The sequence below is a fragment of the Xiphophorus maculatus genome, chromosome 5, assembly GCF_002775205.1.
Source record: "Xiphophorus maculatus strain JP 163 A chromosome 5, X_maculatus-5.0-male, whole genome shotgun sequence".
Classification (NCBI taxonomy): Eukaryota; Metazoa; Chordata; class Actinopteri; order Cyprinodontiformes; family Poeciliidae; genus Xiphophorus; species Xiphophorus maculatus.
In genome coordinates this window covers 19498234-19511040 of record NC_036447.1, presented here as the reverse complement: position 1 = coordinate 19511040, position 12807 = coordinate 19498234, and the positions used below count along the sequence as shown (strand labels likewise).

Here is a 12807-nt window from a genome sequence, read left to right as displayed (position 1 = left end):
TGCCATGATGTGTTGAGCTGAAATGACATTTATAAACAGCCGCCGTTTGAGTTTGCAGCAGGATGTGATCTCACAATGAGATCAAGCCCTCCTCGTTGCACTGAAACCAACAATCGACTGTAAAGAGTCCCAATTCGCCGAGCTATCATTCCCCATCAAAGTGGCGAAGCGCTCGATTGAAATAAGCGGCTTAAAGTTGGATCCCCGGTGCAAATGACATTAATCCGAGCCCATGTGGCCCGAGCAGGACACGGCTGAGTAATCAGCTGGTCGCTGACATTATTCATCACGGCAATCAATGATTCTGCTGCAGTGGCTCTCGGAGGGGAGCCGCTGCTAAAGTGGAAAAGCACCATTTGGGTTTCAGCTGCTCTGCTTTCTAACATAAGAAGCGATTCAATATTTAGCAAATTCTTTTTACAGCTACAGTTTTCTACCTAATGTCTCTGTGGAAGAAAATACAAGACGATTTATCATGAACATATAATAATGTTACTTCTGTAGGTCTTGTAAATATTAGCTGCTTCCTTGTTTACCAAGAAAAAAAAAACCTTTACTAGAGATTATATATTTTTAAAACCTCAGTTGTGTATATTGGCATGTTTTTGTGAAAATTAAAGATTAACTGCTTGTTCTCTACATTTTTGATTGATCATTTTAACACTTTTGTATCATTTCAATAAACCGACGTACAACTGCCAACAGTGGCAGCAGCACAAATACCAGTCTAAATATTTAATTTTCACAATTAATTACAGACAAATGCAGAAAAACAACATTGTTGCCCTTATTTCACCAACCAGATCTGGCAGAAGTAAAGGAGTAGTGCCACATTTTCAGCTTTAGGTACTAAAACTGGTTTTCCACATTTGCTTGATTTATCATACAATTACAACAGAACATTTAAGTAATTAAATTATTTCATTAACTCATTTCATTTGATCAGTTTACTAAAAAAGTTAAAGTTTGTCCGTCCGATCTGCAAACTTTGTATAAATCATTCAGCCAGTCACACAGTAAAAAAGAAAACCTTCCATATCATATTTTTCAGTAGCTGACAGGATTGATTCCCACAGTTCAAGCAGGGTGCAGTTTCATGATCCTCCAGTGGTGGCGATCAGGAGCTGAACCTCACAGCTCGTTGTGCTGCAGACCCTGACGAGAGATCTTATTGGACAAGTCCTGCATGTGTTTCTTCATCTGAAATCAGAAGCACACATTTTGCAACATGCTTCACGTCTGCAGCACTCAAGTTTACAAGTAGATAAAAATCTAACTTCTCTTTTTATTGTGTTATTACCACATACTGTACAGACCAAAAGTTTGGACACACCTTTAATTCAATGGGTTTTCTTTATTTTCAAGACTATTTATAAGGCAAGAAATCCCACTTATTAACCTGACAGGGCAACACCTATGAAGTGAAAACCATTTCAGGTGACTACCTCTTCAAGCTCATCAAGAAAATGCAGAGTGTGTGCAAAGCAGTAATCACAGCAAAAGGTTGCTACTTTGAAGAAACTAGAATATAAGGGGTATTTTCAGTTTTTGTTTAGTGCATATTTCCACATGTGTTATTCATAGTTTTGATGCCTTCAGTGTGAATCTACAATGTCAATAGTCATGAAAATAAAGGAAACTCATTGGATTAAAAGGTGTGTCCAAACTTTTGGTCTGTACTATAGTTACTTGTGACTATGTCCAAATCAGACTGTCCAGCTCCAAGAAAGATTGAGGTAACTTTTCATTTTTTTTAGAATTTAGAAGAAGATAAAACAACAAATAAAAATTAAATTTTTTAGGGAACAAAAGCTTTTATAAAGCCATCAGTTTTGTTATTGATAGAGAAAAAATTTTAGGGACCATTTTTCTGCTTTGTCATCTAGACCTTACAAAACTGGGTCTGTCTTTTTTTTTTTTTTTTACTTTTGCAAGCCGAATTGAAGGTATTAAATTCAGGAATCTTGAGTGAATAATTTATCATAATAAGTTTGCTTGAAACATGTTATAAAGTAAACATCAGATACAACAAAACAGAAAACTGCTTTGTTTAAACGGATCTGACTGCAGAGGTTCAAGAGCATCTCTTTATTTTATAGAAGTTCCTGTCTTACCTTGTAACCCATCTCTCTGGTCTTCTCAGAGAGTGTGTTGTACTTCTCCTGGTTCCTCTTGATGTGCTCAGTGTCTCCCAGAGACTCAACATGTCGCAGCTTCTGGTGAGACAGCTCCAGCTGCTCCTGGTAGTGGTGGTGCTTCTCCACCTTGGTCTCAAAGTGATGCAGCTCCTCCTGAAAGAGCGGAGAGAAGATGGCTATGAACTGAGCAGAGCAGAATGAGTTCGCCTTCAATAACATGAACAGTGGATCCGATAAACACTTGAAGCAGCAGATAAAGCAGAAATGTCACTGCAAACTCAAGCTGAATGTAGCCCTGTGATCCATCTGATCTTGGCTTCGATACAAAGTGAAGGGCAAAGTAATGCATCTAATCCTGCTTCTACCAAAGCAGCACTTGAGTTAAAAGTTGAACCTCTTGAGTTAAAACGAACGGGGCAAAAAAAAAAAAAGGTTTCTAAGAGGCAGACTGACAAAATCCTCACAAAGCAACCTCGGTAAGTGCTGTGAGCCTCACCTTGAGAGACTCCAGCTCATCTTTGCTGAGGTTTGCCCTCTTCGCAGCCTCCCACAGTTCAATCACACGCGGCTCCCGAAACACTGCAGAGCAACGACACACACAGAAAGGGGAAGAGACAAACTAAGGAGACGGTTTGGAGCTACAATGGCTCTGAAACAGAGACAAATGCCGTTTTAATATGACAAACAGCATAGCCCACTTCTCACTTGTTCTTCACATAAACAATGAACGAACAATGTTTCCAAATGCTTTCCAATTCACAAATTTAGACATTACCTGAAAAAAATAAAAAGAAGTAAAATTTCTATCCATTCTCCATTGCAAATATCAACATTTACTGTTAATTTACAATGCTGGGATAAAACCGTCATCTCAAATGATCAAAATTAACATCTTGTTAATGGGGAAATAAAAATGAATGGGAAAAGATGTTGCCATTTTACTAGTTCATTCTGTCTCTGTAGTATATGGAGATGAATCGATCAGGTAAACTCAACTCTTATTGATCAGAAATTATAATTTAGGTTGTAAAAATCCTTCACGTAATATATCAGGCTTCCTGCTGATGAAAGGATTAACATTTCCCTCAATATCACCTCCAGATACTCCGGGACAATGAAGCTCAAGTTACTGCTGGTGGCTGTACAAAGTGTAAAGTTCTTTATTATCCTAAATGTATTTTTAATGTTCTATACAACTTCAACTATTGAGAATATATTGCAAGCAGCCATTTATTCTTCTCAGCCCCAAAACATAAACAGATTTTATTTTACTAGAGATGAAACTGATCAATCAACATCAGAATCTGATGAGTTTTCCCTTTATCAGTTCTGATCAATGACTGGTAGGTCAAATTTAATGAATTACAACTAAGAACTTGTGCCAGTTTTAGCAAATAAATATATCAGAATGTACTTCAGTGCACTCTGTTTTCAGTTTAATAGAAAGGCCGATAAAGGTTAGTGATGAATGCCTCGGTTTATAAATGGAGATCATTTCTTCAATTTATGCGAGATCCAAACTGCTGCCAAGCTACCTGCCGGACATATTTACTACAACAGTAACAGAAAATAGTAAATAAATTTAGTTGTTGAATTAAAAGTGTATTGGAAATGTATCCACTGTGGTGCTAAGGAAAAAAAACGCTCATAATTAATTATAAACTAATTATTAAACAGCGCTGCGTAAATTATGTAGCGCCCTCTCACTTGCTCCCCACCTTCCTCCGTCTCTCCACGCACTCCTCATAAACATGCTGTTGCAGTAAAATGGAGAATATATTAAAAAAAATTTCAGAAGGAAATAGAGTCTCGTCTGTGTTTATTTGGATACAGAGTAGGATCCATGTGGTCACTCAGGACGCATTTAAATACCAGGTCTGAATGAGGCATTTCGAGCAGGACGCTTCAAATCCAACAACTCAATACTGATGTTGACGCCTGGCCTGAACGAACCTTTGTTATACCAGACATTGTTATATTGTGTTTTTTGTTTACCATGGTGTTGGTGGCTTGTATACTTGTAACATCATAAAGTGGATTAAACTGAAGTCACTCTGAAGGCCCAGGCACCAAATGCGCAGCCCAAAACTGCATAAATGTTGCAACAGTTTTACGGTAATTCTTTAATCACAACTTTTCTCACATGCTGCTATATGCCAGTGTTTTTATATCATTAGGTTCATTATGGCCTCTAGCTTCTGCTTTCAAACAACATTTTTCCTGATATGCTTCTCCTAACAAAGTGCCATATAAATCTTTACCTCATTACTGTAGAGACACTTTGCTATTTGTAACCTTTTAAAAAGGCACATTGTGTTCCGTATTGATGTCGGAGAACGGGAACCGTGGGCTACATTCTTGACTGCTTTGTGCTCAGTCTGTTTCTTTGATGCTTTTTTACATATTTTCCCCATCTTTGGGCTGAAACCCCAAACGACTGAAAAGGAAAACTTTCAAGCTTTTATATATGATGTTAATAAAACAACAAAAAATAAATAAACAGCATTTTGATGGTTTAAAGCAATAAACTTGAGACCAGATGGAGGAACTAAAGAGGGCATCATTGTGACAATGTCCTTGTTTTGTATATATTACCAATCTTATTAGGTTTTTATCTCTTTAATAAGCTAGAACAGAGAAAAAGAGAATATGATTATACAGGAAGCTTAGTGCTTATCGCTCAGTATCATAATAAAAGTTTTATAACTAAGATAAGACCAACCTGCATCCTAGTTGGTCTTCAAAACTCATTAGAAATCCAGGAGTATCTAAGAATTACACCATAGAAAAGTAAGACCTTTATTTTAAAACGTAGCAGAGCTTTTGTTTTGAAAAACCAACAGAATCACTCTTTTTCACACGTGGTTTAGGTAAATTAGTAATGTGGAATCTGGTTTTATAAATACAAAATAATGAAAGACAGAACAGCCTTATTTCCAAAGGAAACACTAGTCTACTGCAGAAATTTAACTGCTGACATACACAAAATGTTTTTGGTGAAACCAGTCTTGAAGGTCTAACATGACTCTTTTGTTGATCACTGGTTTAGAAATTTTAAATCTACTTAAGCAATAATCCATGAAGACCTGAACTCCTATTTAGTCACATTTTTAAAGCCTCGCATAATCACTGATTTAGGCTCATTAGGGATTTGGATCCTTATTTAGTTGTAATAACATTAAAATAGGAAGAGACTTTCTCCATGTCCCTGGTTGTCATGGCGATTCTCACTTTTTCCCCGTAAGGGATCGGAGGGAGAATGGTTTACCTCAGTTCATCTCGCAAAGACAAACAAAAATCACACAAGATGCAAAGACTCAAACCCTGAGTGACAACAAGGTCACATGTTAATGGCAATGTTTATACTTACACACTCATTTTTTCTGTAAAAGATATAAATCCACACTTCAAAAGAGGATTCTCACTGAAAATAAACCAGATTATATTGGCTGAACCAAGTGAAACTCCCTGTGCACGGGAGGGAGCTGACATAAAACTAAGTCCTAAAACACTGACCAACATTTCCTGAAAGTCGACTGACGTTCTTATTAAAGTCACACTAATGATTTTTGCAGGTTGTAGTATGGGACAAATTAACAGTCCTCATCAAAGCTGCATCAATAAATTTGTGCACATGACTCTCTTCAAAGGCTGCCCATTCATTTCTTTGGCAAACATCAATAAAGATCATAAAAGAAACTTTTTCATTTTATTATGGATTTATGCAGAAGTGATTTCCAAGGCTACTTAGTCACCTTGGATCAAAGGCTTGGATTGAGTTTTCTGTGCACACTTCTTCGCTTTAACAAAACAAGAGGAGAAGAAAGAAAATACTGACCAATGTCGAAGGGGACACGAGACCAGAACTACAACAGCAAAGACCCAAACTATCCGTCAGGCAACTGAAGCTTGCAAAGAAAAACACTACAATGGATTCTGTGAGAAGAGGATGGATGAAAAAGCTGCAAATCTTAAGGAAAAAAAAGAAAAGAAAACGCTAACTGGAACAAGGACAAACTGATTTACGTCAACGCTAGAACTTAGCTCTGAAAGCAGTTTTAAAAAACCTCAATCGTTTCCTATTGAAAACCAAATTGAATTTCAACTAAAAGCCAAAAGAAACATTTGTGTGACGCCTGTAGCGTGTTACCTTTACAGAAGAGCGTTACTATGATTACAAGTCTTTGTGAATAAAGAGTCGGGGTAAACGAGAAGCGAGATGTGTTTTTCTTCCTCCTCACCGCTGTCTTGAGAGAAACCCTCGTGGCTGATTTTGCGGAGGCGCTGGAAGCCGTGGTTCAGGTCTCTCATTTTCTCCTTCAGCTCCGTGTGCTTCTGCTGCAGCAGGTGCTCTTTGGTGTCGCCCTCCATGGGGGAGATCACATTCTTGTGAATTTCTAAAGGAGACAAGTGGGGGAGAGAAGGTGTTTGGGAGTGAGGCCAAGAAGAGACGAGTCAAAAGACGAAGAAATGACAAAGGGATAGAAATTAAAGCAAACAAGCGTTTGATGAGAGTTTTGCAGAAGCTCTGACATAGCCTTGAAAGACAATTGGTCTGATCTTGTGATATTAAAATCAATTCTTCTATAAGAGCCGTGAATCACCTATAAGTCTGGACTTAACTACCGCCATCAGGCTATGAGATTCCCGTCTGTCTCATCTTGAAGGAGGAAAAACGCAAACAAAGGCCATAATAATAATACCAGCTGACATTTGGATCAAAAAGAGAAAAAAAGGGCAAACAAAAATGAAAATCAAGAAACAGACAGACGGTGAGCAGACAAAGTGGTGAGATAGAGCCTCAGGCCCTGCAGGCAACATATGATTGGCTCAATATTTAAATGCATCAGACAAGCAGAAAAAAACCCTCCGGCTTGTCTCGCAGCGACATAGATGCTGTGGAGATTTAAAAAAAAAAAAAAGGAAACGGCAGCAAAGTGTCAGTCCAGCCCAAAAGAGATGCGCCCATCCACTCTCCACGTCTAGATGAAACACTGTGGGGGATTGCCAGCTCTGCTTAAATCTCTCAGCTTGACATGATGAGCAGTGACAGAGTAAAGAGCGGTGGACGGGAACCTGCCCTGCCTGATACCTGCCACCGGACCAAAGAACTCAACGAGAAGCTTAGAACTCTAAAGGTCGATAAAATCAGTGCTATGTAGCAAAACCAGGGTCCAAATAAATTTGAGTTTACAGCAACTACCACTCACTATCAAACAGGTTCGATGGGTTAACGTGGTTCTGATCAGCTGGCTGAAAAAAGGCTACTGCACTAATCATTTACTTACACAATAAATAAATCTGTTAATTGGAAATAACACTGATTGCAAAAAAAGACACACAAAGAGCTGGTTTGGAAAGTGTTGTTAGTTTGACATTTTACAATTACCAGTGATAAGCTATTAGAAACATGTCTGCCATGTAGCCTATTACGGCTGAAAAGAAAGCCAACAGCCCAACTTATTATCCAGATAATATCAAAAAGGCTCCACCTTCTATGCAAAGTATACATAAAAACTACTTTTTGCTGAAGTCTGCAAATCAAAATAAATACATTTTATAATACTACTATCATTTCATCAATATATTTTCTCAATTTTAAATTTGTGTGTAAATATTGTAATACTGTAGTATTTTTAATCAAGGTTGTCTTGTTATGACAATCTCAAACCGGCCCCAAAAATGGTGAGCACAGATGAAGTGTCAATAAGTGCAGAATGGACTGCAGTTTGTTTCAGTAGAAACATTTAGCTCACCCTCTGTCCTGCTGACTGTATCCATCAGGATGTTGTACTCATGGATCTTGTCTTTGTGATGCTGGAATTCCCTCTTTAAGCTCTGCAGCTCTTCGTTAGAGAACTTCCCAGAGGTCTTGGCCTGTTGGTAAAAGAGAACAAAGAGGAGTGTGCTTCAAAAGTTACCAAGAACAGTTTTCCGTGTCGCCTTTCCTCTCTCCTTTGCATCGGAGCACAAACCTTGTTCCAGAGTTTGTCCAGTTTGGGATCATCGAACATATCTCCGTCTTTGGCCTCGTGGTCTTTCAGGGAGTTGGTCTCCATCGGCCTCATGTCCCGTTTCCCATCCATGCCATACTTGGCCAGGATCACTGCATAACAAAACCAGGATGGTATAATTACAATCTGTGGTCCACAGCCACGCCATTTGCTTTGTAAAAATGGCGGCAGCAGAGTTTGCTGTTGGTAGCAGCATAAAATGAATCTGATTTGCATGTCCATTAATTAACCTTTTGACCCCTCCCGACCCCACTAGGGACAAGAGTGTTAGAAAATGGATGGATGGATTAATGAACCTTTTGAGATAAAGTCATTTAGTCCAAACAAAGACAGCGAACATTTTAAAATAACAGCAAGGAAGAATCAGTAGTAATGAAGGCAGATGAAGCATAATAAACTTTTGTCATTATATTGACAATGCCTTTAGGTGGGCGTTTAAAAAAAAAGCTTGCGTTTCATGGAACATTAAATAAAAACAACTTAAAATTCAACATGATGGAGAGAAAGAAAACCCATTTACTTGAATATTCACGATCAAAACCTTACTTACAAACTAATAATCCATAAAAAATCTAATCATGGAACATTCTGTTTTCTTTTGCTCTGAATGTAACAAATAGTGTTGCCACCAATTTTATACTCCTGCAGTGTATAAAGTTGAACTTTAGTCCCTCAGAAAGTCTGTGCTCACTTTTTTATTCCAGTAAAATGGGTTTCAGCAGCTTATTCAGCAACATATTCGCAACAATATGTGACATATTAACCCATAATGCATCAAGCTGGGACACAGGGTTGTTTTATCTTTTCAATAAACAGAATAGAAGCAGTAGTATAATATTTTATGGCGCTGATGGACTTCTGTACTTCTTTGAGATGCTGTTTTTGACTCAATCGACAAGTTCAGCAAGATTTTATTCTTGCAGTGAGTTTTACGAGAGGTGTTGCATAATGAGACAAATAAATATTTTTAAATTTAAAAAAGAGCTAAAGAAGATTAGATTTTTATTGAAGCTTAGATGAATGTTTACAGGAACTCCTTGTTAAAAAAAAAAAGTTGGCCAGAAAGAACAGAGAGTTGGTGGCTGGAGCTGGTGCAGAAATGCTACTCTATCACTGAGAGTAATGAGGAGCTTAGATAACAATCTTTAGACATTTTGATCTATAATAGTTGTATAAAATGTGGAGAAATTAAAGTGCTTACACAATAAAAATAAGAATGTATTGCACAAACTGACAAAACCTGTAATATTTGCATTTCATGTATAAGCAAAAGACTCTTACAATTAAAAGTAGTTGGAAAAAAAGTGTGGATGAGAAAGGGAGGCCAGAGAGAGGTTCACAGAGGAAAGGAAAAGAGAGATCATCCACAAAAAAAGAGACAAAATCAACTTTATATGAAGGGACAATGTACTGCACTAATCAAGTCCTAAAACACAGAGATGCTGAGACTGAGAGTTTAATCAAATCTCAGCAGAAATACAGAAATCCCCATCAACAATATTTGCATTGCACACAATTATGTACATTATTATAAAACAATATTGTGATGAGGATATTTTTGCTTTACACTGCGAAGCTCTGTTTTTCTTTCTATTAGTGAACAGCTACCTTTTACCCTGTCTTAACATTTCACAGCAGATCCCGTTTTTTTTTTTGTTTTATGTGGGTTCAATGAAGCCAAGGTGGATGGGATGCAAAATTAGCTTAGGAACAAATAGCAGTGATTCTAAACAGGATTTTGACCAACAATGCTTGTCGACCGACTGAAATTCAAACCCAGCCCAAGGAGTCACTGATTAACCTTAATCAGATTTCCCTCTCAACACAGGCCAAATTCCTTACAAAAATGAAAAATTAATCTCTAAATTTTGTATGTTTTTTGGTCTCTAATGCTCCGAAGATCAACATTTATAGCAAGAGTGTTTCAGTGATTTGTTGCGTGTGAAAATCGAGTTAAATGGGATCACTGGAGAGGGTACGGCGTCTTGTTTCTGAGCTGCTGCCAGAGGTGCTACAGGGAAGAGGGCGTCCACCTGCTGCTTGTGGCAGAAAGCATCAGATACTTATGTGGGCGGCTGCTTCATCACCTGCAGTTTAGCAGGAGAACATCCTTTCATGCGCTTGTATATCAGCTCCTGTTTCCATCCTAACTTGATTAAGCATTTCTTGGTAAATTTAAATCTGCCCTACGCTCAACTCCCCTGCACAGGATTATGTCAGCTTGAACTGTCCATATTTATTATTGGTGTTAAATACTGTCAATGGTGTTGAACTATAAATACACATTTAAATTTCTTAAAACCAAAATAAAAAAAGAACAGACTTATTTTCTCACTTTAGGCTGTTCTCACCGTTAAAGTTGCGCCTGAGCTGGGCTTCTTTCTCCCCGTTCTCATCCAAGCCTTCCACCTTCATTTTTTTCCACTGCAGCTCATCTTTTTCCTGAATCTTTAGGTCGCTGTGCAGCTCGGCCTGTCGCACTGGTGTCAGCTGCATCTGTAAACACAAAAGGAGCAGAAAATGAAGGATTACTCTGATAGGAAGAGGAGAAGTGTGTTTGCTTGGTTACTACTTTTAATGTTCCATCAGTCCAGAAAGAAACTGTGAAAGTAGCAATAAAAAAAAACAGACGAAGTGTATACAGTTTGGTTCTATTGTCCTTCCTGCTAAATACACATTGCCTTTAGAACCAATTAGTAAACAAACTACGCCATCATCCCACTTCTGGATCTGTTTCACTGCAGCTTTGAGAATATGAACAACAGGCTTGGAAAGCTGTGCAATCTTCCCTCCCCAACAGGATGCCGTACTTTCCCACCGGAAGACGTCAGCCCAGACTGCGTCTCCAGCACAATGAGAACTGGAGCGCCTCATGGTTGTGTACTCGGTCTACTGCTGATCATGACCATACACTGCTTAAACCTGGTGATGCTTAAACCGCATCACCAGGGTCGCTGATGACGACACACTACGGCGGATCTCATCCGTAAGATTGACAGATCAGCATACAGAGAGGAAGTGCAGGTGATAAGTCTGATGCAAAGTCAACAACAGTCTGTCTGTGAACGATGTAAAACAGATGACAGTCAACTTTATTAACACCACTGAACAGTACAACTCCTCTGTGGATGCTCCTTAAACATTTAACACCATGTCAGTGTCAAACTAAGACGTTTATGACGATTAAAAGGCCTAAAATTAAAGATTGTGCTAATTTGGCTGAGAATGTCATTCTGATCCCCCCCTTTGTCACAACGCTAAAATTAGCGTTGAAGTCTTTTCACTATTAATTATTATTAAAGAGTTTGTGATTCTTGAGACCGTTACACTCTCAGCTATGAGATCTACGGGCAAAAATAACACGTCAGGTTAAAGCCCTTTCAATATTTATTAATTTCCACCAGAGCGCAGAAAGTTGTTGCTTTATCATGACTGCAGATAGCGACATATTATTCTGTCTTGCGGTACCTACCCGTTTAGCTTTCTCCCACACCTGGTTGAGTTTAGCTATCCTGAACTCCGCTGTCTGCCCACCGCCATCACTCTGCGTGGGCTCATTCACCTCCCGAGAGTATTTCCCTGCCATGACACCCACGCCGAGCCAAAGCGCCGCCACCAAACACTGCAGCCTCATTTTTAAGAGCAGCTACGCGCCAAAAAAAGAACAGCAAATGAGGCTAAACCTGGAAGCACAACAGAGTGTTATTGTAGCTCACTCCAGCACACAGTCACGTGTTCAAACAGGGGTGGGATTTGTCTTGAACAGTAGAACTCTGGGATATGTAGTTTTATCTTTCCCGCTTCCTGGGACTGGCAAAACGGACCAAACCCTGAATTAACTACAACTTCCAAGATGCCGCGGGGTCCAGTTGCCAAGCAACGACGCAGCTTAAATCCTGTGAGCGAATAGTAAGCCTCCACGCGTTTACACCGCTGGATGCTGTTCGCATCTTCCAAGAAACTACTAAATGACAGTTTTTCATTATTTTTAAAAGAGAAGTAAACTATGAAGTCTAACTGAGTGCACAAAGCAATGTTGCAAAGCAATACAACTTTTATGTTGTATTGCTTTGTAACATTGATGAACATCGTTTCCAGATATAACTTGTGAAAGAGTAAGGGTGATGATTAATTAATATAATTTATTTAGCATTTTTATTACGTAAATTACGTACTATTTGTTGTCTATTGTATTTTTTTTAATGTACTTGTTTTAAATTTCCATACCTTCCTCATAAATATAAACACCACCACCAACAACAACAACAAACAGGGTTTAGTGGTCATTCCTGTTGAACTATCATATTAATTTTTTAATCTAATATCTGTTTAAGTGCATAATTTTCCTCCATATTGTAACAGATGTAATTTTAAATGGAGCAAAATGGTTTTCCATTTGCATTATGAGCACTATTCATCTCTTGTCTTTAAATATTTTATCGTTGTCACATTAAAAAGACTTTGGAGCGCTGAAACAAAGATGAGCTAGGATGAAGAAATGCTAAGCCATCATAAATCTGGAAAGGCCACATGGAGTAGATAATGCAATACTCTCACTTATGATTGATATCATTCATTTCACATCTGAAAACCAGGGTAATTACATTTTCTTAGACACAAAACAGGAGAAATATTTATATATATTTATAATATTT

At 38.3% G+C, this 12807-nt stretch overlaps 1 protein-coding gene across 1 annotated transcript; it reads right to left on the bottom strand.

Annotated features, from left to right (window-relative positions):
• Nucleotides 1–720: 720 nt before the first annotated feature.
• On the bottom strand, nt 721–11905 carry lrpap1 (LDL receptor related protein associated protein 1). Its single transcript, XM_005797241.2, has 8 exons — nt 11625–11905; nt 10504–10648; nt 8114–8244; nt 7895–8015; nt 6380–6535; nt 2635–2717; nt 2115–2291; nt 721–1200 (listed from the first exon to the last, which is right to left on the bottom strand). The coding sequence occupies exons 1-8, from the start codon at nt 11784–11786 to the stop codon at nt 1132–1134; spliced, it is 1044 nt and encodes a 347-aa protein (XP_005797298.1). The 5' UTR covers nt 11787–11905; the 3' UTR covers nt 721–1131.
• Nucleotides 11906–12807: the final 902 nt, after the last annotated feature.